This window comes from Mustelus asterias, chromosome 13, assembly GCF_964213995.1.
Source record: "Mustelus asterias chromosome 13, sMusAst1.hap1.1, whole genome shotgun sequence".
NCBI lineage: Eukaryota > Metazoa > Chordata > Chondrichthyes > Carcharhiniformes > Triakidae > Mustelus > Mustelus asterias.
The window spans coordinates 63,958,953-63,974,655 of record NC_135813.1 but is presented as its reverse complement, the minus strand read 5'-3'; the positions used below and the strand labels follow the sequence as shown (position 1 = coordinate 63,974,655).

At 45.2% G+C, this 15,703-nt stretch overlaps 1 protein-coding gene across 6 annotated transcripts in view; it reads right to left on the bottom strand.

The window, feature by feature from the left end:
* The window catches only part of slc2a11b (solute carrier family 2 member 11b), a 57,268-nt gene that overhangs the window by 30,751 nt on the left and 10,814 nt on the right, over window positions 1–15,703 (bottom strand). For 3 of the 6 annotated variants that reach the window (XM_078226937.1, XM_078226934.1, XM_078226935.1), the window contains exons 2-5: window positions 8,696–8,794; window positions 7,257–7,417; window positions 2,511–2,635; window positions 996–1,125 (exon numbers count right to left, since the gene is read on the bottom strand). In XM_078226937.1, coding sequence (XP_078083063.1) covers window positions 996–1,125; window positions 2,511–2,635; window positions 7,257–7,417; window positions 8,696–8,794 — 515 coding nt within the window. Of the gene's footprint in view, window positions 1–995; window positions 1,126–2,115; window positions 2,220–2,510; window positions 2,636–7,256; window positions 7,418–8,695; window positions 8,795–15,703 lie in introns of all 6 variants that reach the window. The other 3 variants (XM_078226938.1, XM_078226939.1, XM_078226936.1) reach the window with 2 other exon arrangements.

Genomic DNA, 15,703 nt, shown 5'->3' with positions numbered 1-15,703 from the left:
CAGAGTTCCAAGATGTGTGTGTTAGGGGGATTAGTGGGATAAATACATGGGGTTATGGGGAGAGGTCCTGGATAAATGCTCTGTCAGGGAGTTGGTGCAGACTCGGTGGGACAAATGGCCTTCTTCTGCACTGTAGGGATTCTATGGTTCTAGATCTGGATTATTGAGAAAGCCGGCCCAGGAGGATTTGCTGAAAGTGAGTGAAGGAATCACTGTGAGCAGATTGGTGGAGATCATATTGAGTGAGTTGATTTGAGGAGATCACTCTCAGGAAACAATGAGAAAGCACACATTGAATGGTGTTGGTTAATTGTATAAAGTGACGGCAAATTCCATGTGACACAACATTTACCATCTTATTTACCAAGCTAGGATTTCAACAGGGTAATTGTTCATACAGACATGTTTCACAAGTGAAGGAGCACTGAGCAATTTGTGAGTTTTCTGTGTGGGGAAGGAGCTGAGCACAGGGTCTCGTTGACTGTAAACCCCCCACAGTCTCTGCTCTTTGAGAAGACTATTCAAATGGACAGTAGCTAAGGCTCAAAACCAGCAGACTGTTTCGATACAGCAGGTAGACAAACAGTTACATTATAAAACACTGGGTCATATACTTCAATCTCCTCAAGGTATAAAATAACAAAGAGGACCTTCAGTGTATTGACCTTAAAAGAAGCTGATTTTGTGTTCTGAGATATGTTACAGTTTTAACATTGCCAAACCTCACTGCTGGGTTCAGACGTTCCTCCCTCAGGTTATCAGGTTCCACGATTTCACCTACTTGTTAAATTATATATATGCTATGTGTTGTTAAAATATCGCGTATTATGAGCTTTATAAGGAATCCTGCAGCGATAGGATAAACTGATAATGGTGGACAATCCACTCTGGGCGATATTAATGTGTGCTACTGGCAGCTGCCTTGCCTGCCAGTCAAATGTTTTTTACTCATTAGAATGAATGGTGAGCAAGTGCCGATGCTGATTCTGTCTCACCTCTGTCCCATCACCTGTCCGATTAGAATTCCTGCAGTTATGAACACTGATGTGCCCATAGTTACTGTCCCCCTCAGAGCCTTGGGTGCAATTTCTCCCAAATACATGGGTTGTACACACAGGGTGACTCCTGCAAAGAAGAGTTGAATGGAAAAGAAAAATGATTAGAATGTGGCCGATGCAGTGCCTCTGATTGTACACTGTGCAAAACAGACAGTCGACAACGCTCCGGATTCATCGCACTGACATCCAGGTCAGGGTTTACAGTGTACTGCAGACTACCACAGCCCACTGGCAACGTCGATGGGTTGAGCTGGCCAGCAACAGCGATTGAGCTGGCCAGCAAACGGGGAATCTGACAGATCGGGACCACTGCACATGCGCAGAGTGTCAGAACTGTCAGACTCCTGGGTTGTTAATGAGATTCATGACTGGGACCTCTGCAGTGCACAGAGTGCGGAGATTCGGGTGAGAAGCTGAACTGACAGAACAGTCGTGATCTAGAACAGTTTTCCCACCAATTCAGCGCTTTTGGGAGAATCACGGCCACCGTTTCCATTGCACAGGTATTTTCCCAGCCTCTCCAGTATACTGGAGATCAGCAATTGATTCAAGAGGTGATATTTATCTTTGTAGTTATTTTTAATAGGAGTAACGATAGAAAGAAGGGAATTTAGCCCAGGAACTTAGGTTAACTATCGGAATCCCATTCTGGCTGTTTTCAGCGAATATGTCACAGTCGAGTGACTGCATTTAAGAACTCTCCCAATCCATATGGCTACATGATCTTGTACATTTGTCCTTAAAACCATCAGTGTAGAAGTCCTTGTACTTTTCAACAAGCACAGGATGTGAAGATGATCTTTCCTCATTCGGGTAGGAAGTCAAGAGGAAACATTGGATAGAACGTGACCGCTCGGCGTACGTGAAGCAACTTGTAAACCAGACTGCTGAGGTTTTCCGAAAAGGAGAGTGCTACGAGTGAAGGCAAGGTGAAACTAACGCAAAAACTGCCCACCCATTAGAATCGATACACAGGGCATTTTATTATTTGTAATATAAACTCTCTAAAGAACGCTGACCCGTGATAAAGAACATAAACACAGAATGGGTCACTCACCTCCTGCAATTCCTGTTTTTATTGCGACATGGTGACCCAATTCTAAAAGCTCCCAGAATTTCTCGCTCAAGTACAAGGATTTCTTACGCGGTAAGTTTGAGCTCCTGTTTATTTTAATAAACCCTGTATCAGTTAGTCCATTAGCCAAGCAGAAAATCTTAAAACCCGTAAGCACGTGAAAAACGTGGATTTGCCACAGCAGAGAGCTTCATGCTTTGCAAAAGGGACCATGCTGGCATTTCACTTACCGCCCCCCTGGTTGCTGAACAAGGCCCTTTTACCGTCTATTACGGCAACTGGCTTCGTTCAGCGACCAGGGGGCAGCCACAAAATCCTGCCCGCTGCTGCTGAATTCTCCTGTAACCTATGGAAAGATTGGCAGGCCTTCCCCATACCAGAATGTAGTCCCACGAGAAACCTGCCAACTATTAACAGTTCAAACAGGCCGGCGGGATTACTCGCCCCCATCAAAGCAGATCCAGCCAGGACAAGGATGTTGATGATTAAAAGTGTCCTTTTCCTGAAACACAGAAGTAAACTGCATTTGTCAGAACATCAGGCACTGAATAGCACTTAATACATGCACAACCTGGAGGGATAGTGCTCTGATAGCTACTGGTACTGACTCAGCCCCAGAATAGGCTCCGGCACACAACAGAGGCATGTGGGCCCTGTTCCTATCTGTTGATGAACAGTGACTGAATAAGCCGGATTGTGTTTCCACCACACAGATTCTGCGATTTTTGATCATGTTTGAAAGAAAAATTTTTTTTTTACCAACTGTTCACTGGATATGGACCCCACTTGTTGCCCAGTCCAATTGCTCTGAGAAGGTGGTGTTGGCCCCTCTCCTCCAGCGGGTTATATATCTTTTTAATTTAAGGACTATAAATCATAGGCTTTGAAGTTCTCATGAGAGAAACAGGACTGCAAATAAAAACAAAGGAAATAGAACCACCTGCAGCATTGCAAGTTGGGATAGTGTGGTGCAACGGTGATGGCTCTGGGGTCCAAAATATCACTAACTCCATCAAATCCAGATACAATTTGGATTCAATCTGCAAATGTAGCTGCGAGTCCCAGGAATTTATTCTGTTGGCAGATCATTGGTGGAAACGTCACACAAAAATGGTATATGCAGATGCTTATTGGTTCTGGTTCCTGGATTGAAGGGTAGCTAATGTAAGCCCACTATTCAAAACGGGAGGTAGCGAAAAAGCTGGGAACTATAGACCAGTGAGCCTAACGTCTGTCTTTTTCCGATTGGCAGGCAGTGACTAGTAGGGTTCTGTAGGGATCTGAACTGAGACTCCAACGTCACATTATATATCAATGATTTGGAAGAGGGAACTGAATGTATAATTTCCAGATCGAGTCATAGAGGTTTACAGCATGGAAACAGGCCCTTCAGCCCAATATGTCCATGCCGCCCCTTTTTTTAAAAACCCCTAAACTAGTCCCAATTGCCCGCATTTGGCCCATATCCCTCTATACCCATCTTACTCATGTAACCGTCTAAATGCTTTTTAAAAGACAAAATTGTACCCCCTCTACTACTACCTCTGGTAGCTTGTTCCAGACACTCACCACCCTGTGTGAAAATATTGCCCCACTGGGCCCTTTTGTATCTCTCCCCTCTCACCTTAAACCTATGCCTTCTAGTTTTAGACTCCCCTACCTTTGGGAAAAGATATTGACAATCTCGCTGATCTATGTCCCTCATTATTTTAAAAACCTGTGTCCGATCACCCCTAAACCTCCTACGCTCCAGAGGAAAAAGTCCCAGTCTATCCAGCCTCTCCTTATAACTCAAGTCCTGGTAGCATCCTAGTAATTTTTTTCTGCACTCTTTGAAGTTTAATAATATCCTTTCTATAATAGGGTGACCAGAATTGCACACAGTATTCCAAGTGTGGCCTTACTAATGTCTTGTACAACTTCAACAAGACGTCCCAACGTCAATGTTCTGACCATGAAACCAAGCATGCCGAATGCATTCTTCACCACTCTGTCCACCTGTGACTCCACTTCCAATGAGTTTTGAACATGTACCCCGAGATCTCTTTGTTCTGTAACTCTCCCCAATTCCCTACCATTAACTGAATAAGTTCTGCCCTGGATCATTCTACCAAAATGCATCACCTTGCATTTATCTAAATTAATTTAAATTAATTTCAATGTCATTCATCAGCCCGCTGGCCCAATTGATCAAGATCCTGTTGCAATCCTAGATAACCTTCTTCACTGTCCACTATACCACCAATCTTGGTGTCATCTGCAAACTTACTGACCATGCCTCCTATATTATCATCCAAATCGTTAATATTAATGACAAATAACAGTGGACGCAGCACTGTTCCCTGAGGCACACCACTGGTCACAGGTCTCCAGTTTGAAAACAATCCTCTACAATCACCCTCTGGCTTCTGTCATCAAGCCAATTTTGTATCTATTTGGCTACCTCACCCTGGATCCCGTGAAATTTAACCTTAGGCAACAACCTATCATGCGGTAACCTTGTCAAAGGCCTTGCTAAAGTCCATGTAAACAACATCAACTACATATATACACACAAAGCATACCGAGAAGGAAAGAAGCTTGTCGGGCAATTGGAACGAGCTTAGGAGTTTAAAAAAAAGGCGGCATGGACAAGTTGGGCCGAAGGGCCTGTTTCCATGCTGTAAATCTCCATGACTCTATGGCCCTCATATGCCTTCTTGGTTACCCCTTCAAAAAACTATCAAATTTGGGAGACATGATTTTCCACTCACAAAGCCATGCTGACTATCTCTAATCAGTCCTTGTGTCTCTAAATGCCTGCAGATCCTGTCTCTCAAAATATCTTCCAATAACTTACCAACTTCAGATGTGAGGCTCACTGGCCTGTAATTCCCAGGCCTTTCCCTGCAGCCCTTTTTAAATAAAGGCACAACATTTGCCACCCTTCAATCTTCAGGCATCTCACCTGTGACTATCAATGATTCAATATCTCTGCTAGGGGACCCGCAATTTCCTCCCTAGCCCCCCACAATGTCCTGGGATACACTTCATCAGGTCCCGGGGATTTATCTACCTTGATGCGCTTTAAGACTTCCAGCACCTCCTTCTCTGTAAAATGTACACTCATCAAGACATCATTATTTATTTCTCCAAGTTCCCTAACATCCAGCTTTTCTCAACAGTAAATACTGATGAGAAATATTCATTTAGGATCTCACCCATCTCTTGTGGATCCGCACATAGATGACCTTGTTGATCCTTAAGAGGCCCTACTGTCTCCCTAGTTACTCTTTTGCCCTTTATGTATTTGTAGAAGCTCTTTGGATTCTCCTTTGCCTTATCTGCCAAAACAATTTTGAGTCCCCTTTCTGCCCTCCTGATTTTTCTCTTAACTCTACTCCTCCACCCTCTATACTCTTCAAGGGATCCACTTGATCCCAGCTGCCTATGCATGTTATGTACCTCCTTCTTCTTCTTGACCAGGGTCTCAATATCCCGAGTCATCCAGGGATCCCTACTTCCACCAGCCTTGCCCTTCACTCTAGGAGGAATGTGCTTACCCTGAACCCTGGTTAACACACTTCTGAAAGCCTGCCACTTACCAGATGTCCCTTTGCCTTCCCACAGACTCCCCCAATTAACTTTTGAAAGTTCCTGCCTGATACCATCAAAATTGGCCTTGCCCCAATTTAGAATTTTAACTTTTGGGCCAGACATATCATTCTCCATAGCTATCTTAAAACTAATAGAATTATGGTCACTGGTCCCAAAGAGATCCCTCACAGATTTGCAGATGATACAAAGTTGGGTGGGAGGGTGAGCTGTGAGGAGGGTGCAGAGAAGCTCCATCTTGGGCAGGCTGAGTTTGTGGGCATGTGCATGGCAGATGCAGTATAATGTTGATAAATGTAAGGTTATCCATTTCGGTAGCAAAAATAGGAAGGCAGATTATTATTTGAATCGGTGTAAATTGAGAGAGGTGGATATTCAATGTAACCTTGGTGTCCTTATGCATCAGTCGCTGAAAGTAAGTGCGTAGGTAGAGCAGGCAGTAAAGAAGTCAAATGGTATGTTGGCCTTCATAGCGAGAGGATTTGAGTATAGGGATAGGGGTGTTTTACTGCAATTGTATAGGGTGTTGGTGAGGCCACACCTGGAATATTGCGTACAGTTTTGATGTCCTTATCTGAGGAAGGATGTCCTTGTTATAGAGGGATTACAGTGAAGATTTACCAGGCTGATTCCTGTGATGGCAGGTGTGTCATATGAGGAGAGGTTAAATCAGTTAGGATCATATTCATTGGAGTTTAAAAGAGTGAGAGGGTATCTCATAGAAACTTATAAAATTCTAACAGGCTGAGACAGGGTAAATTCAGAAAGAATGTTCCTGATGGTGGGGGAGTTCAGAACTAGGGGTCATAGTTTGAGGAGAAGGGGTAAACCTTTTAGAACAGAGGTGAGGAGAAATTTCTTCACCCAGAGGGTGGTGAATGTGTGGAATTCACTGCCACAGAATGTAGTTGAGGCCAAAACGTTGTCTGATTTCAAGAAGAAATTAGCTATAGCTCTCAGGGCGAAAGGGATCAAGGGATCTGGGGGGGGGGGGGGGGGGGTGGGGGGATGCAGAAGTTACGAGGAATCACCTCAGAAATTTTATTTAATTTTTCCAACCCAAAACAAAATCCGGCAATTTATGTTGAAAAGTAAACACCAACAGTAAAAATCACTGGGTAACTTCAAAGCCAGTCTACTCTATTTTAGATTTGCATATGTGCTGCTAGCTCCCTGACAATGTTGCTGCCACCTCCCAGTGAACAGAGGGTATGTCCAGTGACCCACACATTATGAAGTAATGTGCAAGTTTTGACCAGTGGCTCTCCACACAGTGCATGCTGCAGCATCAAGAGTGGAATTTTCCAGTCCTGTCACATAGTGACATAGAAACTAGAAGCAGGAGTAGGCCATTCGGCCCTTCAAGCCTGCTCCACCATTCATTATGATCATGGCTGATCATCAAATTCAATATCCTGATTCCCCCCTACGACAGGGGGGCAGGGCCATAAAACACGGCAAGACATTCAAAAGTCCATTAGCTTCAGTTGTGCCGTGGAATCAAACACAGACAACATGTAGAGACTTACCGACCCAATTTGATTGCCAGGGGTCCTCCTAGCCATGCCCCCAGAAAGCCACCCAGGGTAAACGCCGAAACGATAATGGACCACAGAAGTCTCAGCAGATTTCTGTCCACATCACTGCCATATCGAATCTCCCACGTCTCATTAATGAATTTCTGTACATACTGGAGATTTGACACAATACAAACAATGGGAACAAGATCCATCACCACACACCAGTAACAGCAATGCAGAGGAGAAATCGATAAAATGGTTCAGCCCAACACTAATGCTAACTTTGAGCTTTTTATGAACTTTGTCCTGTGTCATCCATTGAAAGAACTTAATTCTGTTAAAATCTTTCGATCAGAAATACTTTGCACTGTATTTAATTCAACAGCAACAGGGAACGTGCCTCTTTGATAGCTTTAGTATCATAGGAGCTACTCCACCATTCTTCAAAGTAATGCCATATGAACAGTGATGGGCAGAAAAAGACTCCCCACCAGCGGTCCATCCAGCCTGTCCCAAGCAGCCTGTCTCACACTCTCCATCCCACCTCAAGGGTGGCATGATGGCACAGTGGGTTAACACTACTGCCTCACAGCGCCAGAGGACCCGGGTTCGATTCCCGGTTTGGGTCACTGTCTGTGCGGAGTTTACACATTCTCCCCGTGTCTGCGTGGGTTTCCTCCGGGTGCTCCGGTTTCCTCCCACAAGTCCGAAAGAAGTGATGGTTAGATGCATTGGCCGTGCTAAGTTCTCCCTCAGTGTACCCGAACAGAGTGTGGTGACTCGGGGATTTTCACAGTAACTTCATTGCAGTGTTAATGTAAGCCTTACTTGTGACACTAATAAATAAATAAACTTTAAAAACAATGTCACCGAGTCAAAAAAGAGAAAAACCCAAGATCCCTTCATCGGGGGATGGGGGAAGGAAATCTGGGAAATTCTGTTTTAATATCTGGCAAGGTGGCTGACGAGGCTTTCCTCGTGAAAAGGTCAACTTTTGGAGCCCAAATGTTTAGGCAAAAAAGTGAAGGGTGGGAACAAATATTCAGCCAGGATTCCTATTCCTGAGCATCATTCAATAATTGGAAAGTTTGACCAGATATTCAGGATGTGATGGTGATCGACTAGCTCACTGGAGGAACTTGTTAAGGTAGTAGACAGCTACCAGGAATTGCACAACTGCCCACTGAAGGCGGAACACATAAAGAGTTGTAACATTCGATGTTGCAGCAACATCTGATGGGCTCTTGCTGCTTCTCACTAGGTCGACTCGCCACCACCTGGTAAGTTGCCAAGTCGCTGTTAATGAATAAAGGGCCCACGTTGTGCCAACTCCGACCAAGCTGATCGGGTGCCAATGGCAGAGTCTAACTAAGCAGCAGCTCCAGACAGAAGCCATATTTAATATCTGTGCACGGACAAGATGAAAATACATTAAAGCTGGGACTTACCATAGTGGGAGCATTAATGACGGATATATTGTATCCGTACTGAAACGTTCCTCCAATACCTGTGGAGAGTACTGCCAGGAAGAGGGTAGCAGATGGAAGCTGTAAGACAAAATTTAGTAAGAAGTCTAACAACACCAGGTTAAAGTCCAACGGGTTTATTTGGTAGCCCAAATTTATTTTATTAAGTTTAATTAAGTTTATTTGGCTACCAAATAAACCTGTTGGACTTTAACCTGGTGTTGTTAGACTTCTTACTGTGTTTACCCCAGTCCAACGCCGGCATCTCCACATCAAGACAAAATTTAAGCAGACAATTTTTCCCAACCAAGGTACCAGGTAAAGAAGGAGCAGATAATCTTTTCCATCATTTCAAAGGAGATTTCAAAATAGTAACTATCTCTGTCATCCCTTTGTTGCCATTTTATTGGTACCAGTGTCCCACATTCTGGATACTATTAATTACTATGCATTATTAGTGCTTAAAGCATAGGAAATAAAATTGAATGATTAAATTCATCTTTTTCTCACTGAAGTTCAGGCAAATCCGCTGACAGCATATTCACACAAAAATCAGGAGCAGGAGTGAGCTATTCAGCTTCAATTCCACCGTGCTATCTGCTGTTCCCACAAACATACAACTTTGATCGGATCTTCATTTCTACAATGTGGTAAACCACTGTTAGCTTATTACCTGTATATGTGACATGCCTGGACACATCCCTGCCGGCCCTACCCGAGACTCCTCCCCCACCGGTCCAGGTATAAAGGCGACTGCTCCCCACCCCCACTGCCTCAGTCTGGACCAGTTCATCGGCATGGGTGTGCTCCAAGTCTTTTGCTAATAAAAGCCTATTTGTTCTTGCATACAAACTAGTCTTTGCTCGCTTGATGGTACATCATACAAATCAACCACAAATTGGAATAAAGGACGAAATTTCATTTTTCTATTCAACACATCAACTGGTATCCATGGTGATGGTGAAGAAGTGAACAAACGATGCCCCAGTGCTAGCCACTTGCTCAAGATAAGAGGTGGGATTTTCTGCCGCACTCCCACCACCCCACATTGGCCTGCGGCTTTCCAGGTGGCACAGCCAGTGAGCCATTGAGGGTGCCAGTGCCTTCAGCGGGACCAGAAGATCCTGCCTATGGTGGGTCACCTCCACTACTGGATAGACTGGGGTTTTGGCGGGGGGGGGTGAACCCAGCCATGGGTTCCAATAAAGTCAGTAAAGATTGGCAGATTATGGAACTGCAGTAGTCAGTGATGGTCTCTTTGAATCACAGAATCCCTGCAGTGCAGTCGGAGGCCATTCGGCCCATCAAACCTGCACCAAAAACAATCCCACCCAGGCCCTACCACTGCAACCCCATGTATTTACCCTGCTAATCCCCCTAACACCAAGGGGGGAGTTTATCATGGCCAATCAACCTAACCTGCACATCTTTGGACTGTGGGCGGAAACTGGTGCGCCCGGAGGAAACCCACACAGACATCCGAGGTTGGAATTGAACCCTGGTCCCTGGCACAGTGAGGCAGCAGTGCTAACCACTGCGCCACCATTCCACCCTTTTGGGAAGGAATTTATGGCCATCCCCGGCAGGGGGATCTTCTGGTGCTGCCAAACCCCCGGGGTGGGTTTTCCGGCGGCGGGATGGGTGAAGCTCACAAAACGCCATTGACAATGGTGGGACTGGAAAATCCTGCCAGCGGGCAATGGCAAGACGCCTCTGCTGCCGGGAAATGCCGCCCTTTATCTACACTAACACTGTGGTTGGTGAGTGTCCCTCATCCGTGGTCATGTGATGGGTGGCTATCAAAAACAATTCCCACTTTATCCAGAGAGATTTAATACTCAATGATATTAATATATACAGATCTAGGAAGGGATAGATTTTTAGTCTTTTGTAAATCTATCAAAACAAATTGGTAAAATGTTTCGGAGCTGCATTCACTGCTGAGCGGACTTCATTCTCAATGGATCATCCACTGATATCTACATTGTTTCCATCTGTTTTAATCCTGTGGCAGGTAAAAAGTACTGAACAAAATGGGACCTCATTGTAAGGAGATTGATGTTTAATAATTCATTTTAGTCTAGTTTACAAAGTAACATTAATCGATCGACTTGACAGTATGCTATCCTTTCAAAGGTAGGGGACTTCAGCATTTGATATTTAGCGGGAAATTTACACCTTCTGAACATAATGTGGGTCTGTCGTGCCAGTCCAGTTAGCAGAGGGTGATGTGAAAATCGAGGACAGGAAAGGGAAGGTCGAAACCGATGCCACTTTCTCAGGCAAGTGTTCAAAGTTAGGTGGCGGAGGGGAAAATGGCTTGGTAGTTACCCACACATACCAGTACAACAATGCGAGGTACAAGATCGTACCTTTCATATTGGAGGCATTCCTCTCTCAGGGGCTGTGCCCACCAGAATATCAGAAATATTGTGGCCAACTGGTAGAGAAGATGGTGACAGGCTTTACCTTAGTGCCAGCTCAAGGCACATTACCAGTCGCTGTCCCACACACATCTTCATTTCCACTGCGGGCTGTGCCCTCATCCTGCCCATGGCCCTCAATCACCAAATACACATGCCAAGCAGGCGACCTGCTGGCATTCTGTCCACCTGTCTTCATTCAGGACGGGCTGGCACCGCACAGGAGGGAGAGACTGATGGAGGAATGGCTGAACTGAATGTCCTCATGGGTGGCACGGTGGCACAGTGGTTAGCACTGCTGCCTCAAAGCGAAAGGGACCTGGGTTCAATTCCTGGCTTGGGTCACTGTCTGTGCGGAGTTTGCACTTTCTCCCTGTGTCTGTGTGGGTTTCCTCCGGGTGCTCCGGTTTCCTCCCACACTCCAAAGATGTACAGGTTAGGTTGATTGGCCATGCTAAATTGACCCTTAGTGTCAGGGGGATTAACAGGGTAAATATGTGAGGTGACGGGAATAGGGCCTTGGTGGGATTGTGGTCGGTGCAGACTCGATGGGCTGAATGGCCTCCGGCACTGTAGGATTCTCTGATTCTATGAGTGAAAGGCAGAGCCGGGGCGGGTGTGGGCCTTTCCTGTGCTGATGGTGAGGTTAGCGGTGTTGAATCAAGTGAGCGTCCAGCACTGCAGCATCCATCAGACAATCAGGCTGAGTGATAGCTCCTGTTTCTCAGGCCCCTGCACTAAGCAGCCCAGGGATTCCACCAGCCAGATCCTTGACTCCAGCACCAAAACAGCACGGAGGATGGCAATGGATTCCACATCACACATTGATCAAATCTTTGCCTGCACATCATCACTTCTTCTTTCCTCAATTAGAATCATAGAATCCCTACAGTGCAGAAAAGGCCATTCAGCCCATTGAGTCTGCACTGCCTCTCTGACAGAGTATCATACCCAGGCCCTCTCACCTGCCCATATCCCCATAACTCTATACATTTACTACGGCTAATCCACCTAACCAGCACATCTTTGGACTGTGGGAGGAAACCCACGCAGACATGGGGAGAATGTGCAGATTCGGCACAGACAGTGACCCAAGCCAGGAATCGAACCCGGGTCCCTGGCGCTGTGAGGCAGCAGTGCTAACCACTGTGCCACCGTGCCGCCCCTCGTTATCTTAACTCTGTACCCCCTAGTTACCAGTCACTCTGGCAAATAACCCACCTGTACAAATATATTATTTAAAATAGCCGACTCAAATCTCCCTTCTCCTAAAGCAGACAGACCCAGCTTGTAAAGCTGATGGCAAGAGAGGAACTATTTCCCCCAGGCAGGGTTTCAGAACAAGGTGCAGATCCTTTAGATTAGAGTGAGGCCTTTCGGAAGGCAATGTAACAAAGCACTTCTGTGCACAAAGTATAGCGGTGATATGGAAATGTAACTCCAAAACACTACAAAGGTCAAATAAAAATGTCAAAACTGAGGTCGATAGATTTTTGTTAGGTGCAAGACGCAAGGCTTAAAAGGTCAAGGTGATTCATGATTGAGACCAGGCCTGGCTTAACTGAATGGCACTACAGGCTGGAGTGACTGAATGGCCTGCAACTGTTCCTAGTTTTTGAAGTTAATTGTATTCTGATTAAAAGGCTAACATCCCACAGAAAGGATGAGAGGTTATGATTTTTCTTGAGAAGCGAGATGGAGTGGGATGCACTCCATTCCTTGACTAGAAAATAAATAATCTCACAATTTACATCTCATCAAGTTTCATAGTCTGATTGTGAAAAGACATTTTGGCAAAGGCATGGGAGGGTACACGAGAAAGGTACAGTGAAGCTCTCATTATCTTCAATCGAAACAAAACTTGGGTGGGATTTTAAAAAGACTCATTGTTGATACAATATTGGGTTTTGTGCCGATTACACCCATTCAATCTAGTTCTGGGCACAGAGAAGTTTCATTGTTAAGTACTGGTATAGGTGTTAAGTATAGGTGGTTAGCACTGCTGCCTCACAGCGGGTTCGATTCCCGGCTTGGGTCACTGTATGTGTGGAGTCTGCACGTTCTCCCACGTGTCTGCGTGGGTTTCCTCCAGGTGCTCCAGTTCCTCCCACAGTCCGAAAGACGTGCTGGTTAGGTGCATTGGCCATGTTAAATTCTCCCTCAGTGTACCCGAACAGGCGCCAGAGTGTGGCCACTAGGGGATTTTCACAGTAACTTCATTGCAGTGTTAATGTCAGCCTACTTGTGACGTTAATAAATAAAGTTAAAACGTTAAAGTAATAACCCACAAAGGGAAGCGACTTGGAAGTTCTACAATTCTTCCAAATATTTGATTGCCTCAGTCCAAACATCATTATAAACATCTATTCTTTCCTCTCAGTCAACAATCAAGTGATTTGCTTTCTGTAAAAACACTTGGCTCCTGCGGCTTATCATTGGCGTTATTTCACATTCTGAGTAGAGTCGCACATGAACAAAAAACTCTGAACCTAAAAACACTCGTGAGGAAAATATATTAAATCTGGGCCACATGACATCAATCAGACCTTGTATTGAGAGAAATATGACGTGGTATTTGTCCACAGGAGACACCACATGATATTCACTCGAGGATTCAGTTCTCTCTATTGCATGTACTCATGTGGTTTGCAGCTAGGTTTAGTTTGATAATCATGAGGATCCTCCAGTTCTTAACAACAAGGCAGTTATAGACCATTATACATCTAATCTGAACCAGGAGGCCATATGATCTTGCTTCTTAGCCTATAATTAGATGAGAAATGTGACCTGACAAATGATAAAGGAATATTGAATGCATAGAACTTTGCACAGATAAAATAACAATGTACAGTATACAAAGAGATTAGTTTCAAGCAAATTGCCCAACAAAGTAGTTTTGTGATTTAAAACTTATATAATCTTGGACTGGTATGTGACCCATTGGCAGTAAGGAAATACAGAATCTAATGTATTCCTCAGAGAACAGAGAGGATAAACTCGTGGCTGACTTCAAGAATTCTAAAGCCTGAATCACACGAGAGTGCAAAGTTCAGCATAACAGTAACAGCAGCTTCGTTTTCCTACCATTAATATTCCCTGATGGAAGACTGTGCTGAGGGAAGTTCAGGTTATATTTCAGTGATATACAAAGCTCAGAGTGCACCCGAAACCAGTGAAGTTCTAAGCGTCATGATTCCGATTCCTTTTTTTAAAAAAAAAGTTCCACCAGTTTTCCTGCTCGATGTGGATGTGACCTCAACCTCTCTCTGCCTTCAACAGCATCCCCGAATTTTACTCCTTCATCAGTCATTAAATTGCACTCTTTTGACTCGAGACATCCAGACTCGAAACACTCTCTCCACAGATGCTGTCAGACCCGCTGAGATTTTCCGGCATTTTCTGTCCCTGTCTCAGATTCCAGCACCCGCTGTAATTTGCTTTGAATTTATTTTGATTGTTTCCTGTGATGGTGCTTTTGTTGAGATTAAACATTGGGCAAAATCGTCACTGCCAGTGGGGAGAGGCTGTGGGAGTGGACTCATGTGCATGACGGGTGAGTAAGGTGGGCACAGGGGGTGTGGGTGGTGGGGGAGGGGGGGTTCCTGATACCATCCCACTCACTTGTGGGTTTCATACTGGCGGGTTAGTTCGCGAGTAGAGAAAACCCCTTGGAGCTGTCGAGTAGGAATGTAATGTCCAAATGGGTAATTAACTCCTATTTTAACCAGACAATCTGGCTTTGACAGCCATTGTCCGGATTTCCTGAACTGTCTGCCACTCGCCCAGTGGTGAATGCTTCTTCAGTAATACTGAAGGGTTCCAGCCCTTTCCAGGTGAAAGGCTGATATCCGACAGTATTTGGACTGAGAATGTGCTTTCACTGCTTGACCAGTGATTTCTAGCTTCTTGGAAGACAGGCTAACCTGCCTTGAACTTTATTGACCTTGATCTGCATTGCCTTGTTGCCAACTTCATCACAGCGAGGGAGCAGCTGCACCTTGGAGTGCGGGTAAAGTACAAGAGGGGCAGCAGCAGCACAAATAACAACAGCTAGGGCAACACCAGCTCCATCTTCTTCTCCTCACCCATAGGCTGCTCCGCAGAGTGGGCTGGACATTGAGTTCCAGCTCTAAGCAGCTCAGGCCCTCAACCTTAGGCCATGGCCTAGTGGCATTATCACTGGACTATTAACCCAGAAACTCAGCTAATGTCCCGGGGACGCAGGTTCAAATCCCGCCACGGCACATGGTGGAATTTGAATTCAATAAGAAATATCTGGAATTAAGAATCTACTGATGACCATGAAACCATTGTCGGAAAAACCCATCTGGCTCACTAATGTCCTTTAGGGAAGGAAATCTGCTGTTCTTACCAGGTCTGGCCTACATGTGACTCCAGAGCCACAGCACTGTGGTTGACTCTCAGCTGCTCTCTGAAATGGCCGAGCACACACTCAGTTCAAGGGCAGCTGGGGATGGGCAATAAATGCTGGCCTAGCCAGCGATGCCCCCATGTCCTATGAATGAATAAAAAAAACACAGGCTCTACAAACAGGTCAGCTCTTTCC